This window comes from Dryobates pubescens, chromosome 26 (genome assembly GCF_014839835.1).
Source record: "Dryobates pubescens isolate bDryPub1 chromosome 26, bDryPub1.pri, whole genome shotgun sequence".
In the NCBI taxonomy this organism is placed as follows: Eukaryota; Metazoa; Chordata; class Aves; order Piciformes; family Picidae; genus Dryobates; species Dryobates pubescens.
Genome location: NC_071637.1, coordinates 10,244,377 through 10,270,452, shown reverse-complemented (window position 1 = coordinate 10,270,452; position 26,076 = coordinate 10,244,377). Strand labels below are relative to the sequence as shown.

General features: G+C 38.6%; 2 protein-coding genes across 2 annotated transcripts; both read right to left on the bottom strand.

Annotated features, from left to right (window-relative positions):
* Positions 1-2,071: 2,071 nt before the first annotated feature.
* RAE1 (ribonucleic acid export 1) lies at positions 2,072-10,018 on the bottom strand. Its single transcript, XM_009903181.2, has 12 exons — positions 9,975-10,018; positions 9,445-9,541; positions 9,198-9,302; positions 8,459-8,551; positions 7,978-8,064; positions 7,060-7,146; positions 6,731-6,802; positions 6,178-6,285; positions 5,774-5,880; positions 5,610-5,685; positions 4,921-5,115; positions 2,072-3,396 (listed from the first exon to the last, which is right to left on the bottom strand). Exons 2-12 carry the CDS (start codon positions 9,532-9,534, stop codon positions 3,310-3,312), a joined length of 1,107 nt encoding a protein of 368 aa, XP_009901483.1. The 5' UTR covers positions 9,535-9,541; positions 9,975-10,018; the 3' UTR covers positions 2,072-3,309.
* Positions 10,019-11,490: 1,472 nt separating this feature from the next.
* On the bottom strand, positions 11,491-25,467 carry SPO11 (SPO11 initiator of meiotic double stranded breaks). Its single transcript, XM_009903216.1, has 13 exons — positions 25,322-25,467; positions 22,016-22,129; positions 18,883-18,971; positions 18,194-18,260; positions 17,886-17,994; positions 17,276-17,362; positions 16,067-16,103; positions 15,734-15,843; positions 14,665-14,764; positions 13,492-13,529; positions 12,501-12,577; positions 12,197-12,308; positions 11,491-11,610 (listed from the first exon to the last, which is right to left on the bottom strand). The coding sequence occupies exons 1-13, from the start codon at positions 25,465-25,467 to the stop codon at positions 11,491-11,493; spliced, it is 1,206 nt and encodes a 401-aa protein (XP_009901518.1).
* Positions 25,468-26,076: the final 609 nt, after the last annotated feature.

Sequence of the window (26,076 nt, the reverse complement as noted above, 5' to 3'; positions counted from 1 at the left end):
AACAGCTACAGCAGAAAAGCAAATAAAAAAGAAGCAGCTTCTATCATTTCAAAGGCCAGGTAACAGAAAACTTCTGAGACCAGTTTGACACATTCCCTATCATGGACAGATGCCCAAACATGTCATCTGCAAACAGCACTTAATCACAAATTAAACCAAGCCTCAGCAATAGTTTTACTGAAATTTTCCACATAGACTTAACGCAACCTGCCTCCCAAATCCATACCCTCTGGAGAGTAACTCAAACCAACCCGTTTTCCTAGTCTAGGAGCTAGACTGGAGCACTCACCAACTCAACTATTGCATTTCATCTGACAGATGGTAAGTCTACCTGCTTGGTGTTGTGCAAACATCTTGCTTTCATTTATGAAAGGCTTTAGCAGACAAACCTTTTGTCAGTTTCTCCATTCTCTGAAATATCCTTCATTAAACCAACCTGCAAGGCCCCTGAGGTGAGACTAGGAGAAGATTAAGACAGGAAAATGTTTATAAAATGTCCCCATATTGGGAGGATTAACTGAATTGCTCTTTATGACAAAGATTATTCTTCTGCAATAAAACACAAATACTGCAAACAAACTTTCAAAAAAATCAGTGAGTTATTTTACTAATCTGGCATTCCTCTGGTTAACTTTGTGTACACATTTAGTACCTTACATTCCACTTTGTTCATTTTTTGGTCAGGTAACTGCCATGGAACAGCAAGTTAACACTTCTCCAGAACATGCTCTGACACTTAATTTGTGTGTGTGAATAAGCTCTTACTACATGTTTGATGCTTGAAGGGATACAGCTGTGTGTACTTTACAAGAGAACCTCACAGCAATTCCAGGGAGGAGTAAATTGCCAATGCATTCTCTTAACTTGGGTAATGGAAAACAAAATCTGTTCAAAGTTTGACTCTGTCCTCCCAGCTGAATCTATCTGATGTGCACAGAAACGTAATGGAAAACACACCCTTCAAAGAGTAGTCTGAACAACTGTGATGACTAAGTAATTCTGAAACTTACCTGACAGGTAAAGAGAAATTTATTCTAAGAGGAAAATAAGGACTCAATATCATTACAGAACTATTTACCAAACAGGAGACTTTCCAGTGCTGCCTTCATAATGAAAGTGTGTTTTGGCCAAATTTAGTATCCACCCAAGTTGGTGCAACTCACCTGCATCCGGTAGAAACATACCTGCTGAACTAGAGCAAACCTGTTTTATCATCACTCACTATTTAGACAAAGAAACACATTTTTTGTAACAAGATGCAGATGATACATTCCATTCCTCCAAGTCTACAGCAGTGGGAGTTCTGCACACAAGAGATAAGTAATTTTTGACCATTGATGATCACACACTTCAGCCTGTGGTTGCTTAGTGGCATTTATCTCACTAAGACTGGAAAAAATATGCTAATAATCAAAGATTCTAGCATAACAACCACCACCTTTAGAAATAAAAGTCAACAAAAGCAAAAGATATTTTTGAGGAAATTACCAGCTAATGATGTAGTTATTGGGAACTCTTTCCCATCTTAAAGAAAAAAAAGTGAGATCTAAAACCATGTGAAGCACAAAAGCAGCAGGCAAGAAACTGATTTGAGAAATAAAACCCAGAAAAGAGCATCCCTAAGCAACAGCAAAGTGTATTTTATTAACTATTCAACTATACCAAGCAAGAAATAAACACCCAAAAAACCCCTCATCAACTGTGTAAAGAGCCTGAAGTTAAAGGACCAGTAAGCTATGGGGTTTTGAGATAGTATGATTCATTTGTAATAAAGACAAATTGCCTGGTGTTTGGCTGCTGAGATGATTCAGCCTCATAAAACCGAAGGCCTTCACACTAGGCCTCTTAATTCTTTGGTGCAAAACCACAGGAATCATTTGCAAGGAAACAGCAACTGGAAAAGGCATTAGATTTCCAGCTTCAGCAGCTGCAGGGAAAGTACTTCCAGAAAATACGTCTGAATTATGGTGAAAGGACAAGAAGCTGCTTTTAGAGGTGAAGCATACCACCTTGCTCATGTTATTATAAAAGAACTTTCAAATATATACATCTATATTTTAAAAAACCCACAACATTTAATAAAAATTTTATTTGAAATGTAGCATGAATCCGTGTGTGTTACACCATACAGTTTTACAGAGGATTTGTACAAGATGACAGGTATTTCTATAGATACGATTCCCCATTTTTCTTTAGTCATTACCAAACAAACAACAGTTAATTCACTCCTAAAAAGAGAACTTTGGCATGTATACAACTGGCTAGTTAAAAGTAAACAGTGGTAGATTCAAGTCAGAAAGAGATCCGCTTGTTTTGTTTCACAGCATTTTTGCTCAGGATGAAACTCACGAGTATTATTGTCTAGTTATTACAAAAATGAGTACTTACTTTTTTCCAGTCCATAAACCCCTGTTAAGGGACAAAAACATGTTCAGAAGAGATGTAAAAGAACCAACTTTTAACTGTAAAAGGTGTCAGTTTTAAAACAGTTTAGGCCATGAGGATTTTGCACACATCGGTTTGGTCATCAGGAAAACAAACCTCTTAGTGGTTTGCTCCTGTTACTGAACTATATTCCACTTGGCACAACTGATAATTTCTCCTTTGAACTACAACCAGCATGAGTCCTGTTGGCTGCAAAGTCATGTCTGTTGAGAGAAAAGAAGAAACAAAAGAAAAACCTGCATCTGTTGTGAGTTTCTGTCCCTGCTGCTGGCCACTTTACATACCTACCAAATTCAGCCAAACCATGAGGGAAACACAATTTGCAAGGCAATTCTCCTTGGCATACAGCAGACAATATTTCCATTTTAAAACTCAGAAAGCAATGAAAGAACCCCTGAATAAGAAGTAGTAACAAGCTTTCTTTGAGAAGAATTACTTTCAATTCTTCAAGTACTTACAAAAAATACAGTATTTATACAACTTCTCCAGAACGACTATAATTAACATTTTAAGATAGTACTAATAAAATAAATCCATAGATACAAATGGTTGCACTTCTAAGCAGGAATGTCTAGCTCAGATTTAAATTTTGCTGCAATTTCATTATTGCTGTGGAACAGACAATGGTTAAGTCATATGAACACAAGCCCCTCTTTCTTATACATATCAGAATATCTAATTTGGAAAGATGTTCTCCGGCAAGTCAAAATGCTTTTAATGGGATTTTTACAGATCCTGCTAAATGTTAGCGATCCAGAGTTGACTGAACCATGGTGCAATAGGGCACAAATGGCAGAAGAGCAGTGGAGTAGAGGCAGGAATGGCAGAAAAACAGTAGAGTAACACAAGTCAGACTCATACTCGCTACTTCTTATTCCTAGGCTTTAACTCTTCTGCTGCATTTCGCAGGAAAATGTAGTTTTTCTTCTGTGGATTATAAAATTCATGACCCTAGAAAATAAAAAAGCTCATCTGTATTTAGTCTCTTCAAAGAAATATCAGCATTACCTTAAAATATAAGAATATGAATATGCTATTAGTTTGGTTTAGTAAGATTTAATCTTAAAGTCTTCAAGACCAGATATTGCACAACACTAGTGGATCACAAGCAGCTTTACTGTAACAAGTAATTACAACTCTGAATAGGAAGCAAAATCCAAGGGACATTTATCCATTTTTAAGGTACAAAAACCCCCTTTTAATTAAAAAAAACCCACATCTTTCTAAACTCTGCAAATGCAGAGAAAGAGCTCAATATGATTTTTTTTTTTTTTAATCCTTTTAGGTAGGGAAGAAACTAAAAGTGTAATGGTCACCTAGTTTCATTTTGTACTTGAAGGAAGGTCACATTTCTTTCAAAGTGAAGCCCAAGTTCCACAGGCAACTGCAGAGGTGTCTCTACTCCCCAACTGCAGATGCAAATACACTATTCTGCATATTGACATTATTTGCATACACATTACTGACTCAATATGCAAGTATTCAAATCAGGGACAGTAAACACTAATCAAGCTATTAAAAGTCCTATGCACATCTTGAAAATTGCCAACTCCACTTGGCAGACAGGGTTCTAGAGAGGAAATTTAGTACCCACTGGTACTTCTAAATATCGATTTACGGATGTGACGGATACCTCGGTACATATCTACCACTGCATCCACCCGAGCCTTTAGAACAGAAGAATTCATCTGCCCCAGTGCCTAATGAAGTTATCTTGCTTTGAGTAGCATATAAAAGGCTAGATGCAGTGCAGTAATTTAAAATTCTGCTCTTTGTGGCATGCAGACAAGTTCATGTGATTTCTGCATACATTTCAGTCAAAACAACAAGGTATATAATCCTCAAATTTAAAAGCACTAGTTATAACAGGAAAGCAAGATTTTTAGTGGAAGTTGCCATTCTATTAAAGTCAGCTACATTTCAACCCTGCTAACCCCCTGTTGTGTTTTTCTTGCATCTATAATATGATTTATTGTTGAGTCAAGCTGGGAACATGAATATTTAAGTGCATGGTACCAGGAAGCTGCACTGAATGACACTGACAATTTAATACATGGTATTCAAATGCTGTTTCAAGTGTTTAGAATCAGTCACAACTTTTTTTAAGTTAAAGAAAACCTCCAGAAGCAGCAGAGATGTCTTTTTCATAGACATTTGTGGGAACCTGTTAGAGCACCACACTGCTGCACAACACTCCCCACAGCACAATCTGTGTGAGCAACCATAACGACTCGGGTCATGTCACTGACCCTTGCAAAGTAGCAGCGCTTAGCAATCTTACCCAACTGAAACCAAAACCCAAACTGCATAACTTCAGCATTAAATTTCATCAGGTGTCTAAAATGACCATTTTAAATTCTCTTGCATGCCTGTGAAATTAGACTCAGCTGCAATTTATAAAGCGACGGCCTCATGTGAGAGGGACAGGCCTTGTTGTCAACTGTAGCTATGAATACGAGTCTAATCCTTTCTTACCTTTGACCAATCGTAACTGGAAGCATATGCAAATATATTGCCATTGTGGTTGAAACAACAAGCAGATATTGGCTGGTCAAGTTGTTCTGAGGTTTTTAGCTTTGTTCGTGCATCTTTGTCCCAGAAGCTGAATCTACCATCAGAGCCTACTGTAGCAAGAGTACCGTGGACAGGGTGAAATGCTATCCCATTTACCTGCAGAATCACAAATACACCATGTAAAACACCACACATGGCAACACTCACCAAGTGCTAAACCCTGAGACACCGAAGACACAGGGGAGATTTTTCTCAACTAAAGATAGGTCTTTTTTTAAAGAGATTTTCAGGTATGTTCTCTGGAAAACCAATACTACCTCAACCAAAACTACTACTGAATCAATTAGGAGAGTATTATCTTTTTTGTAGTACTTGAAAATTCAGTGCATAATCCCATTACTCAAATATAGTTAAGTATTGCTTCAGTATCAGCAAAACTAACAGGTGTCTCCACCAAGATGATTTAATGAATGGTTCATCTGGAGTTTGTTTTCTTAATGTATGACTATAACTGGTCTTTAGACATATGTCTAAGATAACTTTAGAAAGGATAAAAGGTCCATGAGAAAATACAATTCGCAGCTAGTTTCACATTTGAAGTGTGCATTCCCTTGCATAAACTGATCTAGTGGTATATGCTGAATACTTACAGCATAGATATCCTGAGGTGCTGATGTGTTTGTTCCATTAGAGCGATGACATTTAAAAGTGAAATTATCTTTTGCACTAAGGGAAACAACAAAAGAAAGTCTTTTTACTTCCCTTATTGTAAGCTGAGCAACAAAGAAAGGACGTTTTATTCCATGGCACTTACGGATTTGGGGGGTTGATATAATGAATAGCTACTCTTCCTTCAATACTTCCAAGGGCAAATCCAGTAGGTTTGTTGACTTTGTCTTTAAAAATAGCAACACAGCGATGCTAAATTTGAGAAAGAGAGAGGATTTTAGACAGAAGCCTGCGGACCAGATTTCCTGAATGCTGTCAATCTTCCATGGGGACACAAAACATCACACCCATCAAGGCAAAGTACATCAAAACCACAAAATCAAAAGGTAGATCAAATTTGGTCCACACTAAAGCCTTATAAAGATCAGCAACAGATCAATGGCAAACCAGGATGTGCCACACCAAGTACTTCAGTTTTGGAACACTGTTTATCAACAGCACAGTTCAGCAATCTGTATAAATATGCCTGTAATACATATAATCATTTACCTGGTGTTTAAGAGGAGACTCTATTCTTCTAAATTCAGAAGGCTGATTCTCTAACTGATAAACTATCAGACCTCTTTCAGCGGTGGCCACTGCAGCCATAGGATGAACCTGCATAAGGTTGGAAGACAGAGACACTTGTGTTAATAGTAGAGCATTCTATTTATTATTTCACAGAGATCCCTGAAGAAATTGAAGGAGTTATTTTCTGGACAGAAGAGAGAGAAGGAAAGGGAAAGAAAAGAAAGAACAAAGTTCATTTGCAGGTATATCTTCAAACAAAGCAAATCAGCTCTTCCCTACCATTGAGAAATGAAACATAGCAGAAATCTCCTAATTATTTGGTGACCCATCCAAAGCAAGCTCATTCAGAAATGAGGATAGGTCAGTTCCTGTGCTCATTTGGTTTTGTGATGTTCCAAGATTACTAATTGTGTTTTGTACTATTCAAATACCTTGTTTACAGAGCCCGATTACGATCATTTATGTTTTACTGCTAGCATCACACAGAGATTTTATACTACTCCATACTACTTGACTGTGCATCATGACTTACCACATCAGCACAGTAACACCTTTCAGGGAGCTGCAATGTCATCATGGGTGTTGGTGAACGAGTATCCCAGAACTGATGGAAACAGGAAAATGAAGAAAGGTTTGCTTGGAGTTGAGGATAAACCACTGAAATTTCTTTAGTAAAGAGAATACCATTGGTACCCAGATGTTTTGCTCGTCTCTAGTCAGAATACTGCAACTTTCTGAGGTGGGACTTTGTTAATCTGCCTTTTATATCAGTCTTTAATAAAGTATTTTTCATTTCACATCAGTTTTTATATACAGATTACTAGCACACTTTGAGTCCATTTGTTGAGGTAAAAATCATACCTTCAAAGTTTTATCCCAGCTTCCTGTCATCACGCAGCTATAATTTGGTGCTTTAATCCAATGTATAGTCTTCACAGGAGCATCATGCTGAAGAAAAAAAGGATAAACACATACATTTACTAAGAACACAATCTGCATTTCTTGCTTATGCTTCTTTTTTTTTGGTTTTTTTTTTTAATATATATGTACAGTTTTTACCTATTCAAGAAAAGCAATCCATTCGTTTCATCACAGCAGTTAAGAGAGAGGAGATGGTCACAGCAGAAATAGGAATTATGCACAGCAAACTTTTTATAAATAAAGTATATTATTCACCTTGCTATACACCAACATTGAATACAGCACATTATTTACTACAAACTAATATATAAAACAGGTTCTTCTGACAAAAGCTACAGAAGGAAAGCCCTTTGTTTATTACACTACCCAAATTTAAATCAAAAATCAAAGCCAACAATCTGAATGCTATCACCTAAATGAAATACAAGACGTAATCATTATAAGCAATGACTCTTCTTAAATTATCTAACTAGTAACTCATTGTAAATACACATTCTATGAGCAGACACTTCTCCATTCTCCCTGTTACTGCTGCCAGCAGAAGGCTGGCAATTGCGAAATGAATTCAATTATTCCTTAATTAACTTTTTCCCCTATAATGCAGCAGAGTGACTTAGTGCAATCACAGCAGCAATGGAAGAGCTCTCTCAATTAACAAAGAGGCAACAGTTGCACAAGTTATTCAAATCACTTTGCAGGTCTCCCTGTTCATATGCATTTCATTATCTCAAAAATACAAAACAAGCATCTCTATTTCATATCTAGTTCAAAAGCACTAAACATTAGCTTCATTTGTTAATAAAGGTAGAAATCGAAAAGGAAATACCCCACCTAATAGCTTGGGGCTTGCTTACTTACTTGTGCAATCTGAATAGCTTGATTACTGTTGAGATCCCACATTTTGGCAGTTTTATCACAGGAAGCAGTAAATACTTTACTCCCATCCTAAAATACAAGGCCAAGAGATTAAAAAGCTCTACCATGCAGTACTTTTCAGAAAGCTGTCAAGTCTTACTCTCTTCTAGTAACAGTGTAACAGTAACATAACATATATAGGGATTGCAAGAAAAAAACACAAAGATGTGAATTTCCTTATAACTCTTTGTCATAAGAGACAACTGTTCAAGTTAGTATATACCATTAAATACACTTTTGCATGTAAACTCATTGTTATCCTTCTCATACCTATGTTAGTCTACTCTGACATGGTTAATACCTATTTACAGTAGCAGAAGTCTATACAATAATCACAGACTGCACCTGCATATGCTACTTGTGGCTGTATGGAAAACACATGTCAATATATTTACAGTTTATTTGTTTTTACTAGTGAACATACATCACTCCAGCAGGCATCTAGTACAGGCCCTGTGTGCATCTGCTGAGCCTTTGGAATTGTCTGTCCATTATCCTGAACTTCCCAGCAGCGAACCTGTACAGGAGAACAGCATACAGATGGAACATATTAATACTTCCCAGTACTCTCCTGGAGAACCCTTCACTGTCAGCTAAGAAGCTGCATGATGCAGGCTACTGGCCAAGAGGCCAGTTTAAAAATGCGTTCAGGTTTGTCTTCCCTCCCTGTTTGTACAAAATGGGATCTCAGCCTTCAAACTAAACAAATTTCAGTAAGGTCATAGGAACTTAAGCTTTTAGAGAGCACACTGTGAACCTGGATGATTTACCACGTGTTCATGGTTCTTCTACTGGACAAAGCATAACTGTGCTAGCCTAATTGTATAAGAAAATGAAGGCAACCCAAACAAGTTAAAGAAGGAAAATCAAAGTAATAAAATTCTAACAGTAAAAATCTAACAGGCAAAACATTGACTACATATTCCAAGCTGAAGCTTAAAACACACAGGCAAAGGAACAAATTAATTGAAGATTACAACTGAGTTTCTCAGCTGAAGCAGCTCAGCTATATATGTCAAACTTGGCACCAGACAAAAGTTTTGCAGTTCTACAATGAGAATGATTTTCAGGTGCCCTGGCACAAGTTTTCAGGATCACATTTTGCAGTTTAGGCACCCATGCTCCCATTCCGTTCAGCTGTAGGTCTGACTGTGAGTACTTACATCATTTGCCCACGATCCTGCAATGAGAAAATTACCCGGCAATGTTGGTGGGCTAAATGCTAAACAAGATATGCTGTCATCAGGAGGAGATGTTACTTCAATATCCTTAAAGGACAGAAGAGAAAACAAAATTAGCCACATTTGAAAGCTGTGCACTGAGATCCTCTTACTTGTACAGAGCAAGATATGGCTCTAAGACATTAATCCACAGCAGAACAATAGCTGCCACTGGGGCTAAGGCACGTACCTTCATCGGATTGTGATTATCAGTCGTGGTACTGCCAAACATACTGGTACCTCCAGTAGCAAACCCTGGTGTTGATCCAAACAGACTCATCCTTGCCCTGCAAACGAGGAAAAAGCTTACAGAGCCCTGCAAGGCCCTCAAGCATCCCTGGGGTGTTTCACCACACCAGCACACCCCTCGCCCCACCTAGGAGGGCCAACCTGCCACTACTATCAGGGATCTCTCTCTGGCCGTCACCTATCCGAGCTTACCCCCCCCGCCATCTCCCTCACCGGCCTTAGGGAGCCACAGCACAGACTCCCCAGAGGAGCTTCTCCTCCGGCCCAAGCCCCATATCTCTGCCTGTAGCCACGATGCCCGGCAGGCGAGGACGCGCCGTTTCGCGGGGGTCCTGCTTCTCTGTCAGCAGAACTAAGGGGTGCGGCCGTTTTGGAAGGACGGAAGGGGGCCAGTAGAGCAGGGCCGAGGACACAGGGGAGGAAGGGACGTCCAAGAGCACGGGGAGGGGCCCCACACCGAACCCCACTCACCCGTATGACGAGCCTGCCCCAACTCTGCCTTCAGCGACACGGCCCAGCGGTTAACGCGGCTCCGGCGCGAACAGGCCGCGTCTCTCTGCGCAGGCGCCGTGGCCAGAGGGGCGGTGGCGGCGCCTGCGCACTGACCGGGCAGGGCGGGGAGGGCAGACCCTGGGAGGGAGGCTCGGCGGTGGGTGCCGGGCTCGGCGAGAAAGGGGTCACCAGCGCCGAGAGGCGCCTAGCGCGGAGCCTGTACCCGTGCTCGCCCTGCTGCACTCGGCTTGCTGGGAAGCTCCGCGGCGCTACCGCTAAGCCAAAAGGATCCAGTACGTTTTCTTTCCCCGCGCTGTGGGGAGTGGCGTCAGCTGAGCAGTGACGCTCGCAGCGCTGCGGTAGAGATTGCGGATGGGTGTTTTTCTGACGCCGAAGGAGTTGAAGCGATCAGGCGGTCAGAGCACATTTGGTCCTCTCGGGTCTTAACTGCTGGAACGTGGGGAAGGTTCACCAGGTTGACTTCAGATGATGTCAGCTTTTGGTGCAATACGGCTCCCAAATTCCTCGAAAGCTCACTCCCTCACTCTGAAGTCTGTCAAGGCCAGGCATAAGAAAGTTGTGTGCTATTAGGACTCTGCCCCATGCCGTTACACATGCTGATGGGAGTGGCCTGGTGTTCCCTCTGGATCTAAATTGTGCACCTGGGCACTAGAGTACTGCTACTCTGCAGTAAATAAAAAGGAATCTTAATTTTGCTTTAATATAATACTGGTGGAACAGTAGTTTAAAAAAAATTGTCTACTGAAAATAGATCGAAGATTGATGCTGATGACTGCATAGATAATTTGGAAGTATTTTCTGTGCAGTCAATCTGGTTTCCTTACATAAAACTGTAGGCTTTAATCACCATGGTTTTCTGCTCCTTTCTACTGTTCTAGAGCCAACTAAATAAAATGAATAAAGGATTCTATTATGATGTGCATCATTAACAGGATTGTTTATTAAATTCTTAATCAGTAACATCTGCTTGCTTGTCCATTGAAGACAAATAGTAATTTGGTTGCTGGAACATTTATAGCTGCTTCAGATAATGTGGAGATAAAGAATTATCTCAGACTTTTCAGTCTGAATTTACAGCAAACAAAAAATGCCACAATGCCATAACTTATAATAACTTCCAAAGGAGGCATTTGCACTAAATTGTTAACAAAGTCTCTTACCCTCTTCAAAACTGAAAAAGTACAGCATCATCTTGTGCTTTAAAGCAGAAATCAAAGCAATTAGTTGATACATTTTTGAACTTAATATTTCTGGCCAGAAAGAACATATCCCATCTCTTAATGTATGTACCACTGCTTTTGGCATCATTACAGCATGGAAGCCACAGAATTCCGTAAAATTATCATATTTTTTCTTAGTTTTAAAAGGACAAAGATGAACTAAATACAGTGATAAACCTAACAAGCTGACAGGTAGTCCTCTGTCTCTGCATTTTCTCTAAGATCAGTCAACAATTTCAATTGCAAACAAACATTTATATCCATCCACCAAATTGCAGTTTGTTTGGTAAATAGACTCTGGAAAGGTAATGCGATGAAAGAGAAGTTAAGACTTGGATTTCAGCCTTCAGTTTGGATGCTGCCATTATTTCCAGCTGAAAAGGAACAAATTAATGCATGATGTCTAGCAGCCTGGGCCAGAGTTAGGCAGCTAAGTAAGAAGTACTGTCGCGTGCGCATGTAGAAGGGTAAAGATAGTGTTACTGGTGCTGCAAAATCTCTGTCACTAAGCTGAGATTCATTTTATTGTATCTCCTGTGGTGTTCTCTAGTATGCACCACACAGCAACACAGTTTATGAGGTGAGTACAAAGAGGCAGAAGGTACACAATGCCTTTTCTTCCTTTCTAACCATTTCACACAATATAAGCCTAAACTGAGATATAGGTTCTCAAAGCTACAGATAGGATTAGAGGGCTAGTACAGAGTAAACTGTAAGCAGTCCTCAATATATTTTGTACTATTTAGGAAAGCAGTAAAATACCATGTGATCATCAGATGACTAATGGCAGGAAGGCTTAAAATGATGCCAGTTCTGGCCTGTAAGCTACCGAGGCCCATGGATTCAGAGGCACAGCTCAGGACATTGGCTTTCAGGCTGAAAAACCTTACTGGTTCTGCTACACTAAGAATTTGTCATCACAGAGTTGCAGATGATAGGAAATAATAGGTTTATACTTACTTCTTTTTTCCACATTGGCTGACAAGCAATGTAAGGTCTCTTTTGTAAACTTGCTAACTTTTTTTGATCTTGCTTTGTAAATGGAATCAGGGCATCTTTGTGTATATTTAATCTGAAAAGAAAAGTTGTTAAATTTTCTCATGCACTTAAATAGTTATTCCAACTAATTTCCTTATATTTACCCAAAGTAAGTAATAAAAAGAATAATGGAAGTAAATGACAGTTGTCTTTTAGTGCATTAAGTCATTATTTCCTGTCTATGGAACAGAGGAATACATCTCTTTCTTTGGGGAGAATAACTAACCTCTCAAGATCAGAAGGAAGAAGACCAAGCCACTTAATAGATGGAACGGTGAGATGATGAGCCTCAAATGACATTGACTGAAATAAGAAAGTTCAGCTAAAACTACAATGACTTTTAGTTGAATTATTTGAGATACATGTCTTCTGGGGTCATTTCCAGATTTTGTTACAAAGATACTGGTGTATTTTCACAATCAGAATGGGAAAGCAGAACAGTGCAACTGAAGCTTACCACATCCCCTTACCAAAACTGTTCCTGTGCTAAGATTTGAACGCTTCAGCTTCTGACAGATTCTAGGCTAGTCTAGTGTAGGCTTGTCTAGCCTGAGTATCTGAAAATATCTGCTATAATCTGCTGGAAAGTACCACAACATATTAAAAAAGCCCAAACTAAAGTTCATCTGCTACAGTAAATACATTAAGAAAAAGTGTACCAGAAAATAAGCAATTCATGATACTTCTCAGAATACTCCCCCTGCTTTCCAACTTTCTGAGCCAGAAGTGTTGGTGGTGATTTTGTCAGGTTGCTTTTAGAATCGACCTCCCTGGGCAACCTGTTCTAGTGTCTCACCACCCTCAGTGTGAAGAATTTCTTCCTTGTATCTGGTCTAAATCTACCCTCCTCAAGCTTAGAGCCATTCCACGTGACTTTGTGGAGAATCACTCATCTCACAAGTTAATGTCCTCCGCTTTCCAAGGTCCCTCCAGCCTTCAGTTCTCTTCTAAGGCAGAAACAAAGCAAAATGGAGAACACTTTGCTATTTGGACTGCCTGTGCAGCAGGAAAAACTGAAATACAGATAAATTAAACTGTCGTTGTTAGCACCTTCTGTTTTCCTGCAGGAAGTAGCTATTTCTGCAGATACACAAAGCCTGAAAACTGTCTTTGCGTTGAAACAAAATTATAAAGGCAGTAACCATTCCAACAAAGCCCATAACATTTCAGACATTCCAGCTTCAACTATGTATTTGAAGTGGAAAACCTATACTCACCACAGATCCATATTTGTAGATGCACATTATTTCCACACCTAGGTTGCAGAATACCAAATATTAAGTATCTGTCTATCTGGGCATGTTCAAGAAGACTGCATAACAGTTGTGGCTTTATGATTAGAAAGGTTCTTTGCGGTTTACAGTTGTTTTCAGAGCATGTCAAAATAATCAGAATGTGAGCATAGTATGCCACCTTTGTATAGCTAAATGTTTCACACAGTCTGTGCACAGTCATTTTTGAACCCAGAGATAATCATCTTTTTTACACATTGTCGAACATCCATCACAAAATTTGTCTTTCCTTTGTCCTGTCTAATCCGTATCGCTTAATACTATTGCTCTGAGCAGCTGCTTCTCATTTTGCAGTGATCTCCTTAATTTTAGGCAGGATCAGTGTAGATTCATAGAAGATTGAATTCATACTCAGAATTGAAACTCAGGCATACACACCCACATACACAGAATCCCTCATGAAATGAGGGAAATTTCTGGCCTGCCACTGATGTGACAGAGTGCACTTGGTTTAGGATTAACTGTATTCCTCCTTTATCAGACTTGTAGTTTCTAGCTCTCATTATTGTAAACTATTGACATGAGTGCTGGATTATTATTATAAATCTATGTGAACTACTTTAAAACAAAAAAAAACCATGCACTTCACTCAAACATACTATTTTCTTGACATCTGTCTGACCTAAAAGTAATAATGTAGTTTAAATGTTTGCTTTATAGTAAACTGAGCAATGTTTACTAAGCTATTGTTACTTGCTTTTATTTTACAAACCAGAAGGTGTCCAATAGTCAACAGTGGAATTCTTGGCAGAGCAACATTTTCAATTATATTTAACTCTGTAAAGATAGACCTAGGCCCTCCTGACACTTGGAAGTGGTCAGTTGCCTAACTCCCATTAACACCAGTGGAATCATGCAATGTATCATAAAATGCCATTGTCCTCATCCTCATTTTTACTTTCCAAATCTCTCTCTCATCTGAGCTACAAACTCCATAATTTTTTTTTCTTTTTTAGGTACGAGGTGAGATTCTTTTTAGTACCTCAAAACACAGCAAATCATCACAGATGGTAAGAGCATATTCAGTGGGGAAGTAAGAAAAGACATTCTATATAAATTGTGCTTTCCTCTTATGTCACTGAACCTCTACAGATTTACCATGTGGATCTGCATCCATAAGGGTGAAAATAGGGATTTGGAAAGAATCCCACAGCTTCCTGACAAAAAGTCGTGTATTAAGGTCTGGTATGCCTTTGCCCTAAGGAGATAAAGTAAAAGCAGACAATTTAATTAAAACAGCATCTGGCTACATATTTGTTTACATTGGCCATTTAAAAGCAAGCAAACAAACAAACAAACTGCTGGCAGAAGTATTTCTCCAGCAGCTATTTTTCAGGAAAAGTTCTATGCTCCTTTTTGGCTCTGTCAGGAGGGAAGCAGGAATGGGCTGGGGTGCAGCACAGCGGATGTCCTGGATTACAGTCAACGTAGCAGCATCATTGTCCCTCTATTGAAGGAGTTAATTTGTAAGGTCTGGGAGTTGATGTACAGATGTACCCAGGCATCTGTATAAATTAGTGTAAGAAGGTAATTTTTTTTTTCTTCTTGGAGCTGTGAATGTAGCTAATGAAACAAGCTAGAATCATACAACCATTAATTTCAGAAAAGACCTTGAAGATTATCAAAGTCCAACTGTCAGCCCAACACTACCAGCCAAGTTCTTGCTATGAGTGACTCTGACTGGACAGTACACAGCACAGTGCAAATGCTTCTCTCCTGTAGGTATGGGGACATGTTTTTCCTCATGGTGGGCCAAATTTGTCCCAGAACATGTAGCTATGTATATTCCTATTAACTATCCAGGCTCCATAGCTCCTTCAGTACAACCTAAAATCAACCAATTCTGTTTCAGTGGGGTTTGCCCAACTCAGGATGCTGAAGCACCAAAAGTTACTCAACAGCTGAGCCTTTCTGAGAATGACTGGGGCAGCTACTTTGCAGCAGCACATAAAGGTGGTAAGCTACCCAGCTCTAAGGAGATGTTTGGAGACAAGAAATCTTTAGAATGTGTAGTTTATGTCTCTATAAAGATAATATTTTTTTAAAAATATTGTTAGACATGTTTCATACTAATTTTATTATGGTCTTTTGACCAAATTTGAGTACTACTACAATGCTAAAGTATTGTTTAAATTCTTGTGTCTAGCTAGTAATGCAAGATACATACCGTAATCATTATACATGGGGACATTCTATTGCAGAAGTCATCATCCAGCAGTCTCTGAAAAGTTGCATCTTTTTCTACGATTAGCATAAATTTGGCATGTGAGATTAAATCTTTTTTGTCAAGGCTGGCTGCATGTAAAATGATCTATCACACCAATCAATTAAAACAAAATGCTTTAAAATACCTGTTCTAGAGCCAAAAGTTGTGTTCAGGACTGAACTTCAGAGCCAACAGGAAAAGAAAAAATTACCAGAACGTTGTTTAACTTGGAAATTTTTTTTGTTTTTACTTAATTTTTTCGGTCTACAACGAGAGTTCTTGCTCAAAGGATACTTTTAATTCCTTGAACATTAGATGGCACAGTGACTGCCTAAAACAACAAAAATGAGATTAATCATTTTAAATAGAGAAAATGATATATTTTAAAATAACAACATTAGGTAATGAGGGACACAATTATATCCTGAAACAATCATTCATCTTCTATATACATGATCAATCATGACATTTTCACCTCTTTGTAAGTGTATTCAACCATTCATATCCTGCTCTATTTTATGGTTTTGGGGGAGTCCTCCTGTTACAGAAAGATACTTTTCAAAAGTGTTTCTACTGCTGTTTCAGAATATTGGGCAGATGGACATCACAGTGAGAACAATGTCTTGATTAATTCTTCATGTGTCCTAGCCAGGAAAAAAGTCAGCTTAGTGTGAAGATTCCAAATTTAGTACAGGCTTAAAATATTTCAGTATTCTTTTTGAAAGACCACTATATCCTTTCTCTTGCTGACCTATAACCTGATTTTATAGGTGTTTTTGAGCTACAGTTTGAAGACATAGTAATGTTTACTCTACTTCTCATATTAGGATTGGCTTAATCTGGCAAGCATATGGATGAGAAAATAGGAACTGGAGAAAGAACTTGGCGAAAGAGTATGTATATTTTGAAACGTGTGGTCTGCTTTTACTTCTGACTGCTAAATCACCTCTGGTGCCAGGGTGGAACAGCTCAACAAATAAAAATATGAAGAGTTGTAGAAGAACATTAATAACAGAAGACTTTACACGGCTTAAAAACAAAGTATAAAAGGCAGCTTATCATTCCAATTTGAAATTACTAATTTAGGCTTACTGTGAACACATTTTCCAGGAAATCATGACAGCAGTCAGGAAGTCTGAGTTCTGTCCTTGCTTTCATATTCTGCACAGTTTTAGGAAATCTTTCAGGATTATATTAGTTGAATCTCATTATCTCAAGCCACTTTTGTCTCTTGAACCTTATGAAATCATGATTATAATGTTCTCTTTAGCTTAGTATCACCTTTGATAAAATAAGTTGATGTACTCCTGGTTAGTACACAGCTGAACTTCAGAACTGCAGTGCAGTTGAGCAATACTTTTTTCATCTAGGCTGTAATGTCAAAATTTGCCACATGCACAGATCTGTATAATAAATTTATATGGTCACCTGAGCTAAAAGAAGTGTAGGATGTAATGAACGGGTAGATACTAAGAGCTGCTGTTACTGTTTTGTAATACATACTGTTGCACCGCAGGTACAATTCACTTTTGTACCATCTTCCTCTGTGTAACTTAAATTGCCAGCAACAAAACCATTAATTGTAGACAGCTGAAAAAAAAAAAAAGCAGTTGTATACAGTAAATTGGGTGTTATGTGCTGCTATGTTACTCTATTGCACAGGCAAAACAAGAAACCTGTAGCTGTACTTTTAAAGCACTAAGCAGTGTCGTTATCATCCTCGGTAGGAAGGCATACTTACCAGAAATGGTTAACTACATTTATAGATACAAAGGGATACAAGAACATTTGAAAGTCTGCTACTTTAAAATTTCATTTAACCCCCAAGTCAGCAAATAATTTGACTATGGATTGCCCAGCAGATGTCTGGCATTCTGAAGTTTAGGGACTGCCCTCACTAGACAACAGCAGAAGGCCCTGTGCCTTTAGCTGGCAGTTTGTCCAAGACTTTTTGGAGCAAGCAAACTCTGTGAATTAGGTTTCATTTACACAAATGACACTTTTAATTTCAACTATATATTTCCTGCTGATAACTTTTCTTTGTATTTCAGCTTTCAGTTCAATCTGTGTGATTTGGAATTAACAAAAAAGACATTCGTAATAAGCCACTTACTATATGCAGACTTCTCCGAGGTATCTTAAGCATGCATGAAATGTCGGTGATTATATTGTCCACAACAAGCTGGCTACCAAACAATTGTGTATCTGTATAATATATATCTCTATCAAGACAAAATACTGCATTTGTAATTATAACACTGAAACAGCCGAAGGCTTGTGAGAGTTTTATAGCAGTCATGGATAAAGCATGCTATGTACAAGAATCCATTTAACTACAGGTGTGCATCATGCAGGCTGTTTTGCACAATAACATTCTTAAAATGCAGCTTTATTTGAAATGAAAGAAATGTAGTGTGTTACCTTTTAGTTGCATAAGTATTGCTCTGCACCATCTTATAGATCATAGATAATATTTTGAGCATCAGAGCTGGAAAGATACATTTTAAAACATACTTTATCCTCTTTCAGAAATGCATATACAATTAATTTCTCATTATATTGACCTATATTTGCCTCTCATAAAATAAAACTTTGAAATACATATTTTAATGTGCTGTTATAATAGAGAGAGACTGTTCTAATCAATAGACTCAATAATTTCTAGCATAGCTAGGAAAAAATAGGAGGGAATTAAGTGAGGAAATGTATGCCCTGCTGTCCAGGCCAAGAAATGAAATGATTGAGTTAGAAAAAGAAATTAGCTTATTGTCTGTATTCCAAGATTCCTTTCCTAGTTAGCTTTTTGAAGAAGAGTGATGGTTTTACATTAAGACCTTTTGAATATGCCTTCAGCTGATACTCATTCAGGGAGGGCAGAAACTGTAAGAATGATGTATTAATTTCACTGTCACTCTAATTTAATAGAGAAGAGCAAAGCTAAGGGCTGATCATAGTATCAGGTTATATTAGCCATACATTTCTAAACCACAATGGATAATATTCTTTATGGTTTACTTCCCCCCCCCCCCAAAAAAAAAAAATAATTATTTTTTTAAACTAAAAATGCAAGAAAAAATCCAAGGATTCTGCTTTGGACTTTTTAAACTCACCAAATCTTGATGCTGATCTAGGACAGTCACTTCTTACTTGTTTCATAGTACAACGTGGCACCATCTGCAGACCTACAGAATCTGTAAATCTGATACATTGCAAACAAATGCAATGAAACTGTAAACGTACTGAATATATGTAAATCATTCTCTGCAAGCTAACTCAGATTCAGTCCCTCCTGTAATCACATCTGCTAGCGCTGTTTTCAGACTCAGTAGGGAAACCATCAGCTTGGTTGGAGTTGGAGTGGCCAAATGAAGAAGGCAGGCAACAGTCATCCAAATGAGCTATCCAAAATGCTACTGAACTGAACTGACTTCATTCATCACTGCATTCAACACATGAAAAAAATTCTCAAGGGGATGCTTCAAGACTGAATTGAAGCCTAAAGTTCATAAGTTTCCAAACAAAAGTAGAGACAAGAAATATATTTTATACCTGTTTACAACTGTTAATATATCAGCATCAGTTATTATTTAGCATGAAAACAAAGGAGTAAATGTCAGGAAAAAAGGTGAATCATTAGAATACAAATCAAGTCTGACACAGTGAGTTTCTTACACAGAATGTATGAAAACGTGCTATTATTTCATATTACAATAATATTATCTACTTTATGTCCTTAAATTATTATAAGAATAACTCAATTAAATTCCATTATTAATGTTTGGAAACAAAATTGTGGTTCATCCTCCCCTCTGAGCACTTATTTAACCTAAATGAGCTCCACCATTATGTGTTTCACCAGTTCATGTCTAAAGGTGTACATTTCACCAGTAGAATCAGTTATTTTCTAAGGATGCTTCATTATTTTAAAGTATTCTGTTGCCTGATAATATGATGGTCCTGACTTTAAAGCATTCTCTTTCATTCATCATTTTGTATGTACTTTCAAAAAGTATTGGTGGTAAAATGGCTATAATTTCATCTAAACCCACAGCGTTTCTAAATGCCCTTGTCAATGTTTTGCTCGCTGCATCCTTTGGGTGGCAGAACACACCAAGCCGCACACGTACGAAGTGACAGTAATAACGAACAGCCCAGATTGGCATCATCCCGTCAGCCCCAAAGGAACTTTCTTGCCTTGGTGCTGCAACATTTAAAAGGTGTTTGTGCGTTTGCCTACGGTTTAGCTGCTCAGGAGGAGAGCAGTAATTGACACGATGTGGGATTGCTCTCCCAGGTTAAATAAGCAGCACTCCTTTCAGCGTGCTGAGAAACCTGATCATCGTGGCTGACACAGGTGTTTCATAAAGACAACTGCAAACTGGCACTGGATCAGACACCCAGCAGTTCTTTCTAGGATTGTGTTTACCCCAGAAGAGTAGTTTTCTATAAAATCTCCCTTCCATTACTAGGATTTTGGTTTGGTTTGGTATTGTTTGTTTATTTGTTTTTAATTTTTCAGTTGGTTGCATTGTTGCTGGGTCTCTTTCTGGAAAGATACAGCTGGACAATATAAACTCTGCTACTTTAGGCCTGGCATTCTCACTGATTGACATCATTCTCAAGTAAATACTGCTCTGGGCATCCACAAACGTTTACAGAGAACATTGCAACAATGAAACAATTTTCCCATTCTACTAGTTCCTGCCCAGCAGATTCCAGTTATGTAAGATCAGGTATGAAATGGCTGCCTAAAATAAATAAACAAACACATAACTACCTAACTAACTAAGTACTGAAAAACACTTCCACTGACTAAATTTCCTTCCACTCATATTGTATTTTGGCATTCTGGTTTTATTTTTATTTGCCTATTTTTATTTTACTCTTTTTAAAATGCTGGTTTGAAGTGTGATATGGGTCACTATTCAACAGAAATGCATAGCTGAGATTACATTTTTCCACCATAAATATGGTTCAGCTTTTTTCAAAATCTGACTGATGAGTCTTATTTTTAACACACTGTGATGTTAACTTGTTTTAATTTGAATGTTTTTCCCCCCCTCTGTGTTCTGATGGCAAATCTCATCTCACATTTGTTTTTCTAACCTGGAATGCCATTTCCCCAAAGACTGCCAAAAATTGCAAAACTTTGTTATAGTATTTTAATTTTACAGACATCTGAGTGAAACATTTCTGTCAAACTATCAAGACACAAACCATTAAATTCCCTGGAATGTACAAGCCTTTCAGTTAACTGATTACCTTCAGGCCCCTCAGGTTTTTTGAGTGACAGAAATTTATTGTTCTCATTAAATGAGTATTCCACCAAAGTGTTACGCATGGAAGGTTTGCTATACTTTCTCAACCTCGGATGTTTGTAATGTGTCCACTTACAAGCACCTCTGCAATCTTATCAATCTAAATATCCTTTAACCCACTGATGTCCAGAGCAAGAAATAGATTTATGTCTTCTTTTATCCTTTTGCTTCTGTATTATAGAAAGCAATTAATCTCTCTGTTTCAGGTGGTTTTAGTTTAAATGAGTGCCTTGGGAAATGGTATTGCACAAGCAAGTTCTACAAATCACAGCGTGTGTTATAAAGGAGGACAGGTTGCTTTTATTCTGGTCCTGTCTAGATAAACTGGCATAAGATCAGAAATTTGGATAACACGTTAGAAACTTGTTTTGCTTTATTTGGCTGCTAATGAACTTAGTACACAACAAGGAGGAAAGAAATACACAGGAAGAGGTGAGATGAATCATCTTTGAAGAACAAAAAGAATCATCTATCACTACCATTTTAAGAAATAAGATACCATGAGGAAAAGCAGAGAAAAAGAAAAGAGAGAGCACAGGAAAGGCAATAGAGGAAGAAATTGCTAGTAATTGTTTCCAGCCTAAAACAGATTTTTTCACTCTAACACAACTTACCATTTCTGGTTTCTGCTGCTTCTAGAAAATGATTGTTTATAGGACCTCCCTTTCCCTTCTAACCCCTGCTATAGTACTTTTACTTTATACTATAATCTGCTGTTACTTAATACTTGATGCCTGTTCATGCAGAGTGGTTACTAAGCATTACTTTTAATTTGTCCATTACTTTCTAAGAATTCAAATTATTTATTTCTTCTAATGCTTATAGAACTATGTATGACTAACTTCTCTGTAAGTTACATAATCAAATTTATATCTGTGGCATTTATATTAATATAAAACAGGAGTTTAAAATACATGATACTTACTCTACATTTCTCCAATCTGATCTCCTAGCCACTGTCAAAACAGGTGCTTTGTTTTGGGCCAAGCTTTTAAATACACCTTCAATAACATTTTCTATTGCTTCAAGAACTTCAGAACTGAAACAAAGAAGATTAATGATAGAGGTCACATGACAAAATCCAGTTCTGCTTTGAGCTTTCATCATCTATCCCTGTGAAAATTATGTGAATCATAAGTGCTTCAGTGATAAATTTGTCTCAAAAATGTGGGGGAATTCTTTTGCTTTTTAGTCTTGTTTTACTCAGTTTCCCTAAAATCTTTGACTTCTCATTCCAAATGCATGACAGAGGACACAATTAAAAGTACATTTCTGTTTAATCCTGAAGCCATTAAATTTTTCCACCATATGAACTTTTAGACCAACTGTCGGGTTTGTGACTGATAATTCATGTTTTACTGTAAATGATGTAATATTGGCTTTAGCTATGATTTGGGCTAGGGCTAAGGTTTTTTTTAAATGCTGTAAATTTTAAAAATGTTTGAGTACAAATACTTCCTGTTGTACCATTGTACATTAACCTTTTGCTCTGCTGCCCTGAACAAATTGTTAAGGGTTTTAATTGTGTCAAGGCTTATTCTCAACAGATAGACTGTGAAAAGAATAAAATTTGAGTCTTTCACCTAAAAAGACAAAGTAACCTTGCAGTAGATCCCTTACAGCAAAACTGTAGGCTGGTTTGAGTGTTATGACAGATGCTTTTTATTTTCACAAGCAATCTGACTCCAACATTGCAGCTGTCCTGAAAATTGCAAGTGTACTATATATCATCATAAGTAGGAATAAGAAGAATAGACAACACTTATTTTAGCTCAAAGTTTTATCAGCAAAGTCCAATTTTATCATTGAGTAATATACTATGAAAAGATGAATCGATATCAGTGCACACCACATAAAAAGATTTTTAAAACCTAGCTGTAAGCCTCCTTAAACAATAATGAAGTCTTATTAAAGCTCTCTTCTGTCAACTGAATGTATTTCTTCATTTTTATAGCCCAGCTTCCACTTACTCCTCCTTCTGTTGAAATTAGATTGTAATTTTTTGGAAGCAATTTCTGAAAAATATTGATCTTTTATTTTTAAATGTTGTTTGTAATAGTATCTGCATTCAAACAAACAACCAGAAAAACTTGTATTGCTAACATTTTTATCCAATAATATTAAACCATTCAGCAAACACCATGTAAGATTTTTTCTGTTTTCTTTTCCAGATGAATGAAAATGACCACAGAGGGTTCTAATGATTTTCCAAAGGTAAAACAGTGAAGCATTTGCAGTGCTGATAATACTAGAAGATCTGGTCATGCAGCCAAAAGGTAAATTCATTTTCCACTATACAATGGTTTCATAATCAAATCCAAGATTCTCCAACTTTCAAACTTGTAGCCTCTTCCTCCAAATTAAAATCCTACTGCCATATCCATAACAGAAATTCTGTTAAGGACAGAGGAAATGATTGGCTGGTAAGATAAATGCATAATGCAGCAAAAGGAAGAGTAAAATTGTTAAGCAAAGCTGACTATGATACAAACCTCCAACATGATAAAAATCAGTGTTGAAGACAATAAAAATATATAGGGGTAGATGGATGAAAGGATGAATAGGTAGGCAGGAAATCTAAAGCATGTAATTGCTTTCATATTTAAAAATATTTTTTCTTGTTCATTTGGCTCAGCCCACTGTAACTATTTTAGTATTTCAGATTTACTTCAAAGCCTGCTGCAGAATTTGAAAGTTCAGGTTTCTGTTCCAATCCCAATTTCCCAGTTTATTGGCCAACAGAAGTTGTAAATGTGGCAAAGTAGGAGGAAGAGGACAGCAATTCTTTATGTCCCCCCCTGCTGATTTTCTGTTTCCTTTTGCAGAGATTAATTGAATTTTAATAAGCAAACATACAATACTGGCCAAGTGTGCCTACTTAAAATTCATACTGGTTTATTTAACAGCAGAGAAGGAGTAGGTAGGCACTGTGTATCTCAGAATGTTTGCCTGCTCATTTCTAACAGGTTTCAGCATGAGTAGATACTTGTTTCTGTATGGCACAAGAAGCAGTCTTCAACATTAATAGCCTAAAAGATTAACATTATAGCACCTTTGGCAAAGAAACAATATAAATACACAAGAGAAACAGTTGCATATAAAAATCTGCAGTGTAATAGACTAAACCATTCCAAACCCCAGAACTGTACATCACCCAAAGCCACACAGTTCCCACACCCTGCCATAAAGACCTTTTCATTTCAAACTGCTTCTAAGATGCTCTCAGTCTGTGCTATCTTCTGAGGCTGATAATGCTGTCTACAAAAGCATTTGCAAATTTGTGACAGTTTTGGGGATTTTTTTTTTTAGTAAAATTCATCTTGCTTTATCATGGTTTTCTGCACTTCTGTCTGTACCAACAGAATTTGGGGAGGGGAGGGAAGGGGAGGGGAGGGGAGGGGAGGGAAGGGGAGGGAAGGGGAGGGGAGGGGAGGGGAGGGGAGGGGAGGGGAGGGGAGGGGAGGGGAGGGGAGGGAAGGGGAGGGAAGGGGAGGGAAGGGGAGGGAAGGGGAGGGAAGGGGAGGGAAGGGGAGGGAAGGGAAGGGAAGGGAAGGGAAGGGGAGGGAAGGGAAGGGAAGGGAAGGGAAGGGAAGGGAAGGGAAGGGAAGGGAAGGGAAGGGAAGGGAAGGGAAGGGAAGGGAAGGGAAGGGAAGGGAAGGGAAGGGAAGGGAAGGGAAGGGAAGGGAAGGGAAGGGAAGGGAAGGGAAGGGAAGGGAAGGGAAGGGAAGGGAAGGGAAGGGAAGGGAAGGGGTGGGGTTGGAAAAGACCTTCTAGATCGAGTCCAACCTATCATCCAACACCATCTAATCAACTGAACCATGGCACCAAGCACCCCATCCAGTCTCCTCCTAAACACCTCCAGTGATGGTGACTCCACCACCTCCCTGGGCAGCACATTCCAATGGCCAATCACTCTTTCTGTGAAGAACTTCTTCCTAACATCCAGCCTAAACCTCCCCTAGTGCATCTTGAGACTGTGTCCTCTTGTTCTGGTGCTGGTTGCCTGGGAGAAGAGACCAACCCCCACCTGACTACAACCTCCCTTCAGGTAGTTGTAGAGAGCAATAAGTCTCCTCTGAGCGAGAGGCTTTGTGCAGTGTGAGAGCCCCTTGTGCCCTGTGTTTCTCACACAAGAAGTTTCTCACTCTTGCACAAGCCTATTAGGTGCATCAGTACTACTAAAGCCTTACCACAGAAAGGGAGCATGGGTGCTATTTTCCACATCTTTTACCTGGGGACATGGTGCTCATCACCAGGCAGACGCGTTTCTTTGCAGCTGGCCTTGCTCCCAGCTGGCATGTCAGTGGAACACACATTGTGGTCCTCCAGCGAGGCTGGCGCAGACCAATCCGACTTCTCTGGGAGGGACGAAGCCATGGTGAAAAGAGGCAAGAGGGTTACCAAAGGAATTAGAAAAGGCTGTTGTGTGTGCTGGGCTTAAAAGTCTTCATCTGAGGTGGAACCAGAGAGTGCCAGATGGAAAAAGCAGAAAATTTTCCTAGAAATCAAGGTCAAAGCTTTCCTGCCCTTGCTGACGGAGGCCTTTTCCCGCCCTTTCCAACAGACAGGAACTGGCCCTGCTCTTCCTGACGGGCTGCTTTGCCCTCTCTTCCTGACTGACCAATAGTTTTTCCTACTCTTCCTGACTGACCAATAGTTTTTCCTACTCTTCCTGACTGACCAATAGTTTTTTCCCACTCTTCATGACTGACCAAAGGTTTTCCTGCTCTTCCTGACTGACCAATACTTTTTTCCCCCGCTCTTCCTGACTGACCAATGGCTTTTCCTGCCCTTGGTAACAGGCAGGAGATGACTCTGCCCACCCAGTTCCCACCCTGCCTGCCTGACCATGGTCTCCACAGAGAACTGAACCTCACAGCTGCCTCCGGAGCTGCTCTGTCTGAGCAGAGTGCACAGATCAGGGCTCCTTCACTGCCAGCTCCATGGTGAAAAAAAAAGTAACTCTAGACATCTAAATTGCTCTCA

What these genes read in the sequence shown, in the direction of transcription:
- RAE1 (XM_009903181.2), bottom strand. Translation starts at nt 9,534, where the DNA reads ATGAGTCTGTTTGGATCAACACCAGGGTTTGCTACTGGAGGTACCAGT. An exon ending in ATAATCACAATCCGATGAAG is followed by an intron (nt 9,303 to 9,444) that starts GTACGTGCCTTA and finishes CTGTCCTTTAAG; the next exon opens with GATATTGAAGTAACATCTCC. An exon ending in TAGATGCCTGCTGGAGTGAT is followed by an intron (nt 8,065 to 8,458) that starts GTATGTTCACTA and finishes CTTGTATTTTAG; the next exon opens with GATGGGAGTAAAGTATTTAC.
- SPO11 (XM_009903216.1), bottom strand. Translation starts at nt 25,467, where the DNA reads ATGGCTTCGTCCCTCCCAGAGAAGTCGGATTGGTCTGCGCCAGCCTCG. An exon ending in TAGATCAGCATCAAGATTTG is followed by an intron (nt 18,261 to 18,882) that starts GTGAGTTTAAAA and finishes GTATCTTTCCAG; the next exon opens with CTCTGATGCTCAAAATATTA. An exon ending in CTCGGAGAAGTCTGCATATA is followed by an intron (nt 17,363 to 17,885) that starts GTAAGTGGCTTA and finishes TTTTTTTTTCAG; the next exon opens with CTGTCTACAATTAATGGTTT.